Genomic DNA, 14937 nt, shown 5'->3' on the forward strand with positions numbered 1-14937 from the left:
CTTTGTCTTACAGAAGTGAACAAGTATAAAACTGACATATAACTAATTTCAGGAAATTCATGGAAACCCTGAGGCTCCACCACGCATCCAAATTTAAAATGTCACCCTTAAGGAAGAGAGGGTCACAAGACACACAACTGTGTCTTAGGCAATGAGCTCTTGCTGGGTCGAAGGCAGTTTGAGGATAGCTAAAGGCCAACCACAAAAACAAAGAGTCTTTCGTTAAAGCCTCAGTCCCTTCTCTTGTTTCTGTGGGAACCTCAGATGATGACTCCTTGAGGTCTCACATACAACTCACAAATACCATTGAACTAGCTAACTAGTAGCTTACTGACTCCTTGGACAGTTTCAACAGAAAAGAGAGAAACTCTGAGCTCAGTCCATGTGGATCTTAAACAAACTCAGGGAGTAAAAGGTGTATAAGAAAAGGTATACACAGCACATGCTGCTCATACATTATGGTACATGCAGGGAATTTTTCCTATTTTGACTTTTGGGTCAGAGTACAAAGAAGACATTGCATGTGTGTCACTGGGTGCTTAAAGAATTCATGCAAGTATCACCAAGAGTAGGAAAAGCTCACAGCCACCTAGAATAACAGTGAGCATCACGGAGACAACCGGGTACCTACACTGACATCAGTGGGACGTGAGGTGAATCACTGACTCTGCGGAAATTAATCACACTTCAAGTTCTCACTGACAAGAGCAGAACTTTGATTTTTTAATGGAATACAACTTGTCAAATGCATTTTGGCAAAACATTCTGTAACCACTTCTCAATCCAGTCTTTTATAGAAATACATTTAGGAAAGTACAAGGGAAACCAAATGAAAAAGATAAATTTTTATTATCTTATAAATATGTTTAGAAGAGTAAGGTCAAACTATGAATTTGGAAATGCAACTGTTCAGACCACATCTAATGTAATGATCTTTTCATAATATAACCTAATACTCTAGTTTTGATATTAATATTGTAAAAGAAAAAGTAGGGGTAAATGAATAAGTTGAAATTACTAGCCATGTAACTAGTATTCCTTCCTTAAATCAAAGATACGTATCTTTCTAAGAACAGTGAAACTCTAAAAAATTGTCTCTGGACTGTCAAATAGCAAGGTCCTCACCAAAGACTACAGTCTATAAAGCCAGAGCGGAACATTCAGGAGCAGGTTAATATACCATATGAAAAAACACCCTGTACTGCATTCCTATCTACTTGCCAAGGATAGTCACTTACAGGAGTAGGCGATTTTCCTCTATTGTTAGTGAGTTTTAAAACTCCTCAAGAACACAATGCCTTCCACTTTGGTATTTACCTTGGCAACCTACCAGTCAACTGGAATTTTAATACTTTCAATTGAGTTGGTTTATATTTTTTTAATTTTTTTTATTGTATAATATAACACATATACAAAGCAAAAAAAAAATGAGAAAGCAATAGTTTTCAAAGCACTCTTCAACAAGTAAAGGACAGATCCCAGAGTCTGAAATGGACTAAGATACCAACATCTCAGATTTTTCCTTCTGCTGCTCCAGAACATTGGAGGCTAGAAGGAATAAATATTTTTTTATCATCACAAGTGACGTTTGTGTGTGTGTGTGAAAATTTATATATATCTAAAAACAATAAATTTCAAAGTACAGCACCACAATCAGTTGTAGAACATATTTCGGAGTTTGACATGGGTCACAATTCTACAATTTTAGGTTTTTACTTCGAGCTTCCCTAAGATACTGGAGACTAAAAGAAATACCAATATAATGATTTAGCAATCATACTCATTTGTTAAACCTGACCTTCTCTGTATAACTCTACCATCAACTTTGATCTTTCTCCCACTCTTTAGGGGTATTTGGGCTATGGTCATCTAACTTTTTCATGTTGGAAGGGTCTGTTACTAATATGGGGTAGGGAAATGGAACTATCTGACGTTCTGGAGAGGCTGGGCCCTCTAGGTTTCAGGACTTATCTGGTTCAGGAACTTATCTGGAGGTGGTAGGTTTCTGGGGAGTTATACTAGTACATGGTACCCTTGTGGAATCTTACATATTGCCTTAGGTGTTCTTTAGGATTGGCTGGAATGGCCCTGGTGGGGTTTGGCAGGTTATGATAGGTAGCAATGTCTAACTGAAGCTTGCATAAGAGTGACCTCCAGAGTACCCTCTATTTGAACTCTCTCAGCCACTCATACCTTATTTGTTACACTTCTTTTCCCCCTTTTGGTCAGGATGGCATTGATGATCCCATGGTGCCAGGACCAGCCTCATCCCTGGGAGTCATCTCCCATGTCAGGTCAGTTGGTTTAAATGCCAGATAATTTTCCTCTGCAGTGCCATAATTTCAAATGCCACGTCCTGCTAATATATTTCAAATTTAATGATAAATCAGATTTAATTTTTTCCCACAAGTATAAATAATTTAATCCAAGAAAATCATTGAGAACAGTGCCTAGTATATAGTATGTGCTCACCGAATGTTAGTTAATTCAGGTTGGGGATAGTGCTATGTGGCAAAAGATAATACAGATTTTAGAAGTGGGCTGTACTAAAGACGTAATTGTGCAGTGAGCCTTGATAAAAGTATTAATGAAAGTTTAAAATGACTAGAACACATTGCTCACAGAATTTTGGACTTTGAGAAGATTGTTGGTGAGGGCGTAAGGAAAAGCGAGAAGACTTCATTGGAAACCAAAAGAAAGTTTGGTAATACCCACACTTACACAACTTGCAGTCACTTGCAATCATGTGCAAAGTCAAAAAAAAGTACCAAATGAACTGAGTGACCTGTTAAAGGAGATTTTGAAGCACAGTGTTGAAGATGTCACCTGTTTTATTCTTGCTGTTTACATTAACATAGAGAGAAGGACTGCCAAACAAAAAGGGGCAAAGATCTGATGGTTCTGAAATTTCAATTCCAGGGCACCTCCTGGAAAACAAAGTCTAAAGTCGAAGCTAAGGGTGTAGCTATCAATTTCTTTTAAGATTTCAGAAAGATCAAAAGTGGTGCCTCCAGGTTCTATTAAATCAGACAATAGGGCCTCCCCAAGTTTAAGGGTGTAGATTCTCTCAGCTGTCTCAGCAGAAGCCCAAGGCAGAGAACGATTTATCTCCAAGAGACACACGTGTATGGTTTTTGTCTAATGGATAGGACCAAGACATTTCACAAGAGACCCACAAAATTTCTGAAAGGATTTTATCAACAGAAACAGTGTCAGATAAAAAAAAAGGCCATCAATTTCCAAAATTTGACAGGTAGGAAACAGGATGAGAAAACTACTTTGCTACAAACACATGCTACCTTTTATAAAAAGGAAGGATAACTGAAAGGGCAGAACCAAGAGCACAAAGGGGAGACTCAAAGAGCCTTGGAAAGTTATTCCTAGGATTTGAGAGCCAATCAAGGAAGATTTGCCTAGCTGGGTCTTAGAATTTGCCTAGCTGGATTTTAGCATTGCAACAGCGAGTGACTCCTGTGTATTTCATTTTCTCTGTCTCTTTGAACAGAACTATGCATAGTTATATGGACAATAATGGAGAAATAACTTGGGCCTGCCCCACCGTTGTATGCTGGTTGTTTTTTGAGGCAGGTAATTTGACTCTTTCACAAGCTCTACAGATGAAGAGGACCTCTATTTAATGAGTTGTATTTAAGGAACTATAACCAAGGAGCCATGCCCACAACAGGATCTAATTTAGTTAACATCTGGATTTTGAACAGATGCACACCTCCACAGTAAAGAGGAGTTGCTCTTCATCTCCTAATAGAAATTATGTTTGGCACCAATAAAATTTAACATATTTTACAGCATCAAAAACTTCTAAATAGCACACAAAGTCATTTACAAATTTGATCTGCTTATTAAGATCCTAATGCAATGGGGCAGGAAATATTGCTTTATATTATTAAATCTCATAATGTAAAACTTGATAAACAGCTCCACATTAACTAAACTAAGCCTTAATTACCAACCACCCAATTTTAATGTATGTTTATAATATGTATTTATAGCATCATAAAGCCGCTGTTAAGAGAGCACATAAGCAGTGTCAAAGCTGCTTTAAGTATCTTGATGTGTACATTTTATTATTGCTTGTAACAAAAATACCACGTAAAGGCTTTAAATGAGATGTGAACTATGAAACAGAATGTTTGAGTCCACTAAGATATTGGTTTTTTTAATCTACTTACTTTCAAAGGAAAGCAAATGGTATCATCCAGAGAGCCTATAACGTCTTATCAATCAGAATGACAGCACATCTGTTGCTTTTCTATTCACTATCCACCTTGTTGAGGCATTTTATATATGAAATAATATTTAAAGCAATGCTTTTTAAAATGTCGAGGAACAATTTATTTCACACCTATGTTCCTTGGGGCTCTGAGCCTATTTACTGAAGCTTATTAGTGAAGGACAGTGACTGACGTTCCCTGTATAAGCAACCCATGGGCCAATAAAAATAAAAAGTATAAATACGCAGTCAGAAACATAGAGCCCACTTCTGCTAGAAGTGAGACGAGAGGGATACCGGTCTACTCAGGCAGCCCAGCACAGTGCAGAAACATTGTGTCACGTTGAAAGTCAGGATATGTGGGTCTGTGTTTAGCCTGAGACACACTGTTAAAGTGATTTATCTGCCTCAGGACTCAGCTTTCTTAACTGTAAAATTCAAGATTCGTATTGGATGTGGTCAGTTAATGCATTCTTCAGCTTCAGACATTCAGAACCCTTCACGTGACTTCTTCCCAGACCCATGTAAAACCCACACAGGTCCTGTGAGTTACCAAACACACATTTTTTCCCTTAAAATTAGCTTCTGCAAAGGAAATTGTACACCATTACTTTGTAAATGAAAAATCTGATTTACATGCCATTAATGGATGGGAACTGTAAAAGTTAAATACAATCAAACAAGAAAACAATGATTAAATTCTAGCCATCAGGCTGAAGACTACCCTGAAGTCTGTTCTCGCTGGCGACGGTGCCTAGGAGAGGACATCAAACTGAGACAGCACTGAAAGGCAACTGAAAAGGGCACATGTTCCTCATTATATGATTCAATCTATTTCATGCAACATCTGCATACCACCTAAAATCAACTCCAATGCCAACCAAAATCATCTCTCACGTCCTACCCTCTAGAAGTACTGCATCAAATAATCATAATCACGCCTAGTACTTCTGATTTAAAATTTTACCTTGAATCCTCATATGGCCCACTTACCCTACTTTTGCAAAAAAAAAAAAAAAAAACTATTAATATTGTCACAAGACATGTAAAAATAGTTTTGAGGGCACTGGAGTACTGTGGAAAGAACCCAGGCTTGGAATCAGATTAAGGTTCTAAGTTTTTCATTTTCTTGACCCACAAGTTAATTAACCCCTCTGAGCCTCAGTTTGCTCATGTGCAAAGTTGAGATAATAAAATTCACATTCAGGTACAGCTGTCACAGTTAATAAGGCAATGTATGTAATATGTTGAGCACACTATGAACCACAGACACTCAATTAATGCCATATATTAAAAATAAGTTACTTTCTTCCAATAAACTTTCAAAATTCTACCAAAATAAAACAAATAGTAGTCTGGAAGGAAAATAGTTTACCATTTTCCTCTTTGGCCAACCTGAATTTTACATACACTCATACACACACACACACACACACACACACACTTTCACTTCCAAAGTTACAAAACTCACAAACTATTAGCAAATGCAGCAAAAAAATTTTGTCCTCAACAATAAAACAAGAACACTCAGTGGCCAAAATGAAAAACGGCAACTCTAAGTTTGCTACCATGTAAAGTATTTCGAGGTGTTTTTTCTCGCCCCAAAAAATGTCACTGAAGAAAAGACCAAGTGAGAAAGTTTTAAATCAAATAAAAGCCAGCCTGTTTGGGCACAAAGCTCTGAAAAGAGCCTCATTTAGGTCACAGCTAATAACACTGTTTCCTAGTAGATGCAGTAAATGGTGGATAAAATAAAAAAATCCCAATACTAACCCAGCAACAGAAGTTCTAGTCACCCAGTGCATGGCAGCAGTACATGCTCCAGGACTCATGTTAGTCACTTTTCTTTTTTTTTTTTTTGGCATGGGCAAGCACCGGGAATCGAACCCGGGTCTCTGGCATGGATGGCAGGTGAGAACTCTGCCTGCTGAGCCACCGTGGTCCACTCATGTTAGTCACTTTTGATGTATTATTTCTAATCTATGCAAGTGTGCAAGGGTAGTCCTTGCTAGCCCCAATTCAAACATGAAGCAATCGAGGTTGAGAGGTTAACTTGCTTGCTCAAGGCCACCTAGCTGGTAAATACCAGAGTTACACTCGCACCTCATGACGCCCAAACCCAATATTCTCCCTCCACTCTTCCCTGTTGATTTTTTTTTTTTAGGTCAAGATATGTATAAGAATCTTACTCACTGCCCCTCTGAACAGTTACCATGGGATGTCATTCCCTTTTTCCCTGCCCTCCCTGTTCTGGATTATCTCAAAGCCTTTGCTTCCTGTCCATGCCATACTCAGTTTTCATCTCCCCAACTCCAATTCACTAATTTCTGAGACTCTGTAACCTCATTTTGTGTCCAAGCCCTCAGGAAACTGTTTTGCTAAGACATACAAGACTAAAAATAAAATAAAATAACCTGGGGTAAGGCTTTCCATTCACCTGGGCCTTAAACTAAAAGGCTCACAGTTAATGAGCAATTCTCTTGCATGATCAACCAATATTTACTCAGACACAAGTTCTCTCATTACAAGCTGGCGTTTCAATTTACCAGTGATGACTAAGACAGCTACAAAGTGTGCAATGGGTTAAAAATTCTTGTGCTACCATATATATTTAACAAAATGCTTCACTGAGTCAGATTTTCAAAAGGTAGCTAGAAGCATTTATTCAGTGAATGCACGTTAAAGCAAGGCTCTGCATAAAAATAAAAACTATTGAACTCAAGAGTGTTTATTTCTGTTCCATTTTTAAAGAAACAACAATTAAAGAAAAAAAGCTTGATAAGTATCTCCTTTTAACTACAAGATACAGTTCAGTGAAGACATCTATTTAATAGACAATACCTAGCTGATATTTGTAAGTCCTAACTTTGTACAAGTATATCTAGCACTCATTGCCCAAACTTGAAACTCTAAATTACTGACGTTTGTGAACTGCTCCATTCTGCCTGAGGTTCCCCAATAGTCTAAATGCAAGTCACACTCTTCTAAGCATTGTGCGCTGGACTATTCCCTGATTATTATACACAATGAAACTGAGTTACAGAAAAGTCAAGCAACCTGCCTAGTATCACACAGCTGGTAAACAAGACTCAAGGAAATCAAACCCAAGTGTTTTGACTCTTGAGCCTATACCCACCATACTTACCGACTTCTACATATAAACATTTTTATAGGCAGTGAGACAATAGAGCACAGGTGTGCAGACCTATTTATTGAGCACCTACAATGTGCCAGGTACCAACTGCTGGAGAAGAAGGAATTTTAAAATGCCTGGGAGGCTTTTTTTTTTTTTTAACAGATTGAGGGTACGTTGAAAATAAAGTGCCCAGTTACAATACGATGTGCTTATGCTCAGGCTAGCAGCCCATCATAAATGCTGGGAGAGCCCAATGCAAATGACAACTTAGATAATAAATGTGAAACTTAGAAGTACCAAACTTTTTTAAATTTAGTGGTGACAAATACATTTAGAATAGGAGGGCAAACAATCATATGTAAAAGTTTTCTGGTTTTCACTGGGAAGAACCCAAGTGCTATAATACTGGAATAGTGCTTTAGGAATGTGGAACTCTTTGCCCGTAAACAAAATATTTGGTTTTGGGTTCTGGTTTTTCATTTAAATAGTTACATATCTTTTTTTGTACCTTATTTTTCATGCAGCTATTGGCTGTTTCAAGCAGTTACACCTTTCCTATTCTGATATGATCCAGAAGAGAGCTAACCATTAACCATACTCTTAATTCTAAGCTTAAACTGTCAGGGCAAGATCCCTTCTCTAGAGTAAAGTACACTGGATTTATGCCCTTCATTTATCTATTATTCTCGCTGCTCAGATACCTGAGGTCCCTCCAGCCTTCCTCCAGCTTATTCTCAGGCTTCAGTTCTGAGAAGTGATGGTGACAGATACTTATACCAGAAGTATTAATGCATTACTCATTGTTCTTCATTTTCTCCTAGGAACTTTTTTTCTTACTGTAATTAACAAAAATAACATACTAGAACGTGGGGAACATGTTACAAAACTTAGTACTGCCCTTCTATCAAAATCACAAATTCACACCTTAAATTATCTGAGACATGGTTCTTAAATTATTAACAAAATGAATCAGTGGAGATTTCATTTTATAACTTAGTACTTGTCATATATTTTTCAAAACCAAAATGTTACATTTGGCAATGTTACTCTAGCCAGGTAACTTCAGACTGAACAGCTAATATTCTAGAGGCTACCTGCTGCTTTAAGCAGAATTGCCTTAAGACCTGCTCTCCTCAGTGGCTTCAGACAGAGTCATTTCCAGAACTGTGGCCATTTCCTAAACTCACAATCATTGGAGAACTTTAGGTGCCAAATTCAGCCTTCAGATACATATGCCCCAGCTGGGGCTGAATTTGGAACAGCTCTGAGAACCATTTCAAGGACCACTTAGTCAATCTCACCAGCACTGAATTTCTGTACAACAGGGAGCCTGGACAAGCTAATGTTGAACAGGAGAAAAGCGACCACAGTAGAACAGTTCAGCTAAACACAGATTCACGTGGGTGGAACAGTTTTGCTACCAAGTGTACAGACACAACCCCAGAGTCTACTGGTACCACAAGAGAGACAAATTATCCCTGGGGATTTGGGGATAAAAAGGCTAGTGTGGGAAGACGATTCTGTGGAAGACTGGGAATCGGGATAGTCTATTTGTGCTCATCCAATAATACATAATCATCTGTGTATCATTTTTTGAGCATCTGCTGTACAGCCTCTGCTGTAATGTACAGGTGGTATTGTGCTTACTCATTTGTAACAACTTCACACTGACGATCTGAGGTCAACATAATTAAAAAGATGAGGAAGCAAAGGTGGAGAGAAGTTAAGTTACTGGGCCTCATTCACTGGTGGAGCTAGACGTGCAGCCAGGTATGGGACCGCAGTCATGCCATTAACCACTCCGGGAAGAACTTCTAAGAAGATGAAACAAACCATAAAGTTATAGAGGGAGTGGTTAAGGTAAGATTTTCTGCTTTGTCCCAAACTGAACAGAGAACACACCATAAAGGAAATAGAAGAAATAATGATTCTTACATCAAAGAGTTGTCCACTCAATCTAAAAAGCCCAGTCCAAAACTTCTGGTTAAAAAATGGACACTAGCATCTGCTGGAAACATCAGATACTGGGCACCTTGATTGGGGATCAGGGTAGTGAAAGTATTTGGGTCTTAGCTGCCGGGTTTCTATTCACCTGACTTCAGCAACAGTCAGTCTCCAGTTGTCAGATGGGGATAAATCCTTCAAGCACTCTCCATCCCTGTGCTTCACCTAGAACCTGATTCCCAGCTCTGGGGCCTGTGAACTACGCCGGCACCTATCAGCACGCCTCAACCCCACCTCATCCCACCCCCAGCTACAATGATTGATTCAGGGATAGGTATAAATCCTTATTTGGTCCAACCAAAGGGTTAGAGCCACTGAGAAGAGAACCTCACTTAACCACTGGAACTGAACCAGAAAGTAAATGTCCCAGGAGCTTCTGGGAGCAATATATGAAGGTTGAGGAGCCATCCCAGCAGAGGACAAATACGGGGCTAACGGAAGAATATCATTAATTCACACAAGAATCTCCTTTCTCTGCACTCCAGCCTGTCATTTGTTTTTCGGAGGCAACTGGAACACTGATTAGAGAGAGAAAATTTTAAGAACATGCAGTATTTGGGAGCACTGGGCAGGGTTTGTAGATGTTCTAAGTGTAGAACTCTTGACAGCAGAGAAAAGGATTCTAGCTTAGCATCTACATATATAAAAAAGAAAAGGACCTGGATAACTATAAAAATAAATTCTGACAATTTCATAATTTATTCCTGGCAAACCTGAGAAAGAGAAACGAAATATAATCTTACCCCAAACAGGAACTCTTTGCTCACGCTAATAATCACAGGACTTACTATGTGCCAGGTATATACTAGGAGCTTTATAGGCATTTCCTTATTTAATCCTCACATTATCTCTAGGAAATAGGTCACTCTGATCTTTATTTTATAAATAACAAAACCGAGGCCCAAATTCATACCAAAAGTTGCAGATCCAGAATGTGAACTTCAGTCTGTCTGTTTTACTACAAACCATTGTTCTGGCTTTGAATCATATACTCAGGGTGAAAAACACACTTTGGGCAAGTAAAGTAAATGTGTGAAATGGCTCAGTTTTGAGGCTATAGAACTGTGGTTCTTAACTTTGGCTGCGTGTTGAAATCACCTTGGGGAGCTTTAAAGACTATAGAATCTTGGGTTCTACCCCCAAAGATTGAGATTTAATTGGTCTGGGAGTTTCCCAGGTGATTCTAACTGGCAGTCAAGGTTTAGAAAGACTCTATAAAGATAAAGGGAAGGATGCATCGCCCACTAGAAAGCAGTTCTTTTTTTTTTTAATTAAGTAAACACTGTGACCCACATGTGCCTCACTCCTGAGTATACTTACGGTACAACACGAAAGAAAAAGAGAGAAAGGCAGACACAGCCAAAGACATAAACACAGACACAGGTTGGTATTGGTACTGTTTTTTATATTGGTATTTGTTTCTAGTGGAAGTGGGATTGACTAATCTGCCCACTTCTTATTTATACAATAAAATGAACTTGAGGTTAGAAGTATAACTTACATTAAAGTTAAGCACTAGCGACCAACGCATTCCAAAACTGAAGACGACAAAAATATGTTCACTTAACAAATGTATACCTTCAAGATTATCGGACCAAACTACTTAAACTTTTCAAGAGTCATTTTCTTAAAGGAGTCCAGTTATAATTAACTCTGGTGTTAATCTAGGCCAAGAGAGCCTGTCTAACTAAGCAAGTCACAAGAAAATAGGGTCTGATAACCTAAAAACCCTTTCACTTCAGGTGGTACATAGCCCTGAGTAAAATGCCATTTGTCACTGGAAAACTTCATCATGAAATCTTCAGCAAAGAGCCTTAGATGTGAAATGCAAAATATATGTTACATACAGAAGTCAGTTGACAATAGCAAATAATCTACTTAAAAAAAATGATAATCTACTTAAAAAAAAGGAAATTTTTGCCTTCTTAGGAAATCGTTTTTTGTGCATAATTATGTTGCAACTGTTACAGCACCACAACTCAGGAGGAAATGACAAAAGAGAAAATTAAGAAATGGACTTTAAAACAATTCATTCAAACTAACTAGAACATTTTCATTTCTTGCTGCAAAGCAAACATCGAAGATTTTAGTGACCCTGTCCTACCACTCACCACCCCTCTTCCACAATCAACCACCAAAGGTAGCATATAAAAGGAGGAAGAAATTAGAAACTGATACTGAAAATTTAATACTGCAAAGTCATGATTTTTTTATTTTTTCAGGATTTCAGTCAACAAGTTCCAGAATTGGCAGTTCAAGCAATAAGCCATTTGGGCAAAGTATTTTTTTAATTTTTTTCTTGCTTTATTTGGTTTTCAAAGTAGAGAAAAGTAAGTGAAATCTGAGAAAGCAGGTAAAAGTGATTGGGATTAATTTTCTCACCACAGTGCAGAATGATTCTGTTTGTTGACTGAAAAAATGTAAGTATAATTGATCCACCCAGAGTAGCAGACACTGTGTGGTGCTGAGGATTTAATGGTGAACACGACAGTACCTGACCTCATGGATCTTCTAAATAAAGAGACCAGGGCACACTCATATAATCCATCACACATGTCACGTGTAGGCATATTTGTTAAAATCCAGTCCTGGTGCCAACTATTAGACAACAAATTTTTCCCTTGGTGTAACTGCATGGAACTTCACAGGGAACTCGCTGATGTCCTATAATTAAATAAATATTAAGTAAATGCATATTTACCCTTTTCATACCAACAATAACTCATGGGTAAATCTCAACAAGTCCAAAGACTTTTTTTTAAATCTGAGGCTGGACCAAAGCAGTTTTTCCATTTGAACCAAGCCAAGCTCACAGATTTTCATTGCCTGTAGCTATACAGCTTCAGGAGACTAAAAATACTTTCTTTAGTTCTAAGTTGGGAAGAGCAAATATGACCCAGCAATCAGCTGTGTATCATTTTCTCTCATCTTAAATATTTTACTAGACAATTCTCAAAATAGCTGGAGAAACAAAAAGGCATCTGTTTTACATTTGTGTATACATACACAGACAGAAACATCTATCCAGTTTGTATCTTCCTAGTAATATGAAACAAGCTACAGCTGCATTATCAGCAAAAACTGCCAACATTTCCACTAGGTACAGCTTCTTTTTCGTTTCTATTTTTTGGCTGGGGGCAGGGCTGCATGTATGGTGAAAACTCACCACAAAGATAAGTGAACATTCTCAAAAATATGTATAGGATAACTATGCCCTTAGCAAAAACCACAGGTGCTTACTCTACAGCCACACCATGTATGGTTCTGAAATACACGTTAAATAAGATTGTAAAATAGAAGGACACAAACTATAAGCGGTTCTAGGGGTCTCTGCCCAAGTTCGCGGTGTCTGGCAAAGAGATAAATTGTGTCTCTCCTCTTTGATTTCCCAAAGCCAGCTGGTCAACACACACACACACACACCATCCCCTCTGCTATGAACCAAAGCTACTCAGAAAGACAGAAAAATCACGTTAGTCAAAAACATAAACTGCAGGATGGTGAACAGTCAGTAGCGTGACCTTGTCCCCCAATACATCCAACAAATCTAAAGTCACCCGATGACGTTAACAAAAGAAGAAACTGGCAAGTCTAGGCTCCATTCGATTGGGCCATTACTTTAGGCTGCTGGGTCAGGCTTTCATCTTTCCCTTGACAACGGCCCACTTTAAGAAGCGTCTGAAAAGTCAACTGGAGAAAGAAAAAGAACCCTGTCCCTCCGGGATGTGCTGGCAGACGAGGCAAGAGGGCTACTCCTCAGCCCGCGGAGACAGCTGCCGGGCCGCCCAAGTGCCTGGGGAAAGGACGCGGGGCGGGTCCGTCCACCAACCGCCCAGCGCGACAGGCGGCCGGCGCTGCCAACTTCCAACGTGTCCCCCGCGAACAAGCGGGAGGATGAGGATGTCATCTCCCCCGCCCCCTCCAGGCGTCCCAGACGGCTGGCAGCCCTGCATCCCTCGCCTCGGGTGTCCCCGGAGGTCAGAGGTGACACCCCGCAGTGCCAACGGCTCGCCAAAGCCACCCCTCCGGCCCGGGCGGGAGGGCGCGGGGCCAAAGTGGCCGAAGGTCGCGCGCGTGGGGTCAACCGTACCTTGTAACTGGGCGGAGAGGGACTCCTGGTGCTGCTGGTACTTGAGGGCCACCGCCTCGGCTTTCCGCAGTTGAGTCTGCAGCTCCAAGTAGAGCATCGCGCCGTAGAGAAAGCCGAACACCACGGTCAGCAGCAGCAGCGTCTGGAAGATCCTCTTCTGCTTTCGGGAGCACATCCCGTTTCCCATAGTCCCGCCGGGACCCCGCGCCGCGGCCGCCCCCGCCGTCTCCTCCTCCGCCTCCGCCTCCTCCTCCTCACCTCGGCCCGAGCCAGGGCCTCAGCTGCGGACGCCGCAGGACCCAGCCGGCCGCAGCATGAGGAGGAGACGCGAGACACAAAAGCGCGGCCGGAGGGGAAGTGGCGCCCGCCTCAGTCCCCGCGCGCCAAGGGGCGCTCGGCCCTCGAAGCCGCCACCGCGGCCGCAGCCAAACTTTTCCGACGCTGGCTCTCGGCGAGGCGGGTGCCGGGGCCCCGGGAGGAGGCCCTGCGCCTCGCGCACACTTCGGGGCGGGCTGCCCTCGCGCCTCTTCCCCGCCGCCGCCTCCCTTTTTTTTTTTTTTTTTTTTTTTACCTCCCTCCCACTTTTTTTGGCCCCGCGGTGCCCGGGTCACTCCCGGCCCCCTCGCGGCGGCTCCCGCGGCGCGACTTTGTTGCCACCTAAAGGAGGGAGAGCGCGCCCAACAAAGGGCGCCCGGTCCGCGAGCGGCCCGCCTGGGTGGGTGGGTGGTGGGTGGGTGGCTGCGTGGAGGCCGGCTGTCCCCGCCGGGGTCGGGGCAGTGCGGGCTGGTGTCACTGTCCCGGTGTCCGAATCGCGGCCGCCGCCGCCTCCCACCCAACTTACGTGTCACCCACGGTCCCGCTATTCTGGCCAACAGGATTCCGAGAGGAAGTCCCACTCGGGCTCCCAGCTCATTGGGCCTGTCCGAGCCGCCGCTCCCTCCCTTCGGGGAGGCAGTACAGCGCGCGATTGGACGCCCTCTTTGTCCGTCCCACCCCAGGGCTGCTCCTTTTCCCTCCCGCCGTGGGGGCCGGGGAGGGGCTCCGTGGGGAGCCCAGCCGCCTGGCGCCGGGGTGCGCCCACGTGGAGTCGGGACTTTCTGGGAGAGGAGGCGAAGGGAGGAGCTGAGGGGGTAGGGACGGGTATGGGACGTGTCCCGGCCTGCGCTGGTTGATCTGCGATGCGCACGTGTGTGTGTGTGTGAGAGAGAGAAAAACAGGGTGTGTGTGTGTATGATCTAGCGGTCTAAGCACACGTGGGGAGAGGAGTACGGTGCATATATGTGCGAGGGAGTAATTGGGAGCAGCTGCGTGCACTTTGCTGCGGACCCTTTATTTTTTCCGTGTACAGTTTGGGCAGATAGCTACTTGGCATCACGATCTTCAGAGTAGATCCGGAGTCTTGCTCCGGACCGAGTCTTGCTCCATTTAGAGTACAAGCCTGGGTGCGTCTGTGCCCACGGGTCGGCAGACTTGAAG

The 14937-nt window shown here is 41.9% G+C and overlaps 1 protein-coding gene across 5 annotated transcripts in view; it reads right to left on the minus strand.

Moving 5' to 3' along the window:
• The window catches only part of GOLIM4 (golgi integral membrane protein 4), an 86413-nt gene extending 72063 nt beyond the window's left edge, over positions 1 to 14350 (minus strand). For 4 of the 5 annotated variants that reach the window (XM_077160967.1, XM_077160966.1, XM_077160965.1 and 1 more), the window contains exon 1: positions 13462 to 14349. In XM_077160967.1, the coding sequence (XP_077017082.1) occupies positions 13462 to 13648 (187 nt within the window). In that variant the 5' untranslated portion in view covers positions 13649 to 14349. Of the gene's footprint in view, positions 1 to 13461 lie in introns of all 5 variants that reach the window. The other variant, XM_077160968.1, reaches the window with a different exon arrangement.
• Positions 14351 to 14937: the final 587 nt, after the last annotated feature.

The sequence above is a fragment of the Tamandua tetradactyla genome, chromosome 5 (assembly GCF_023851605.1).
Source record: "Tamandua tetradactyla isolate mTamTet1 chromosome 5, mTamTet1.pri, whole genome shotgun sequence".
NCBI classification, from domain to species: domain Eukaryota; kingdom Metazoa; phylum Chordata; class Mammalia; order Pilosa; family Myrmecophagidae; genus Tamandua; species Tamandua tetradactyla.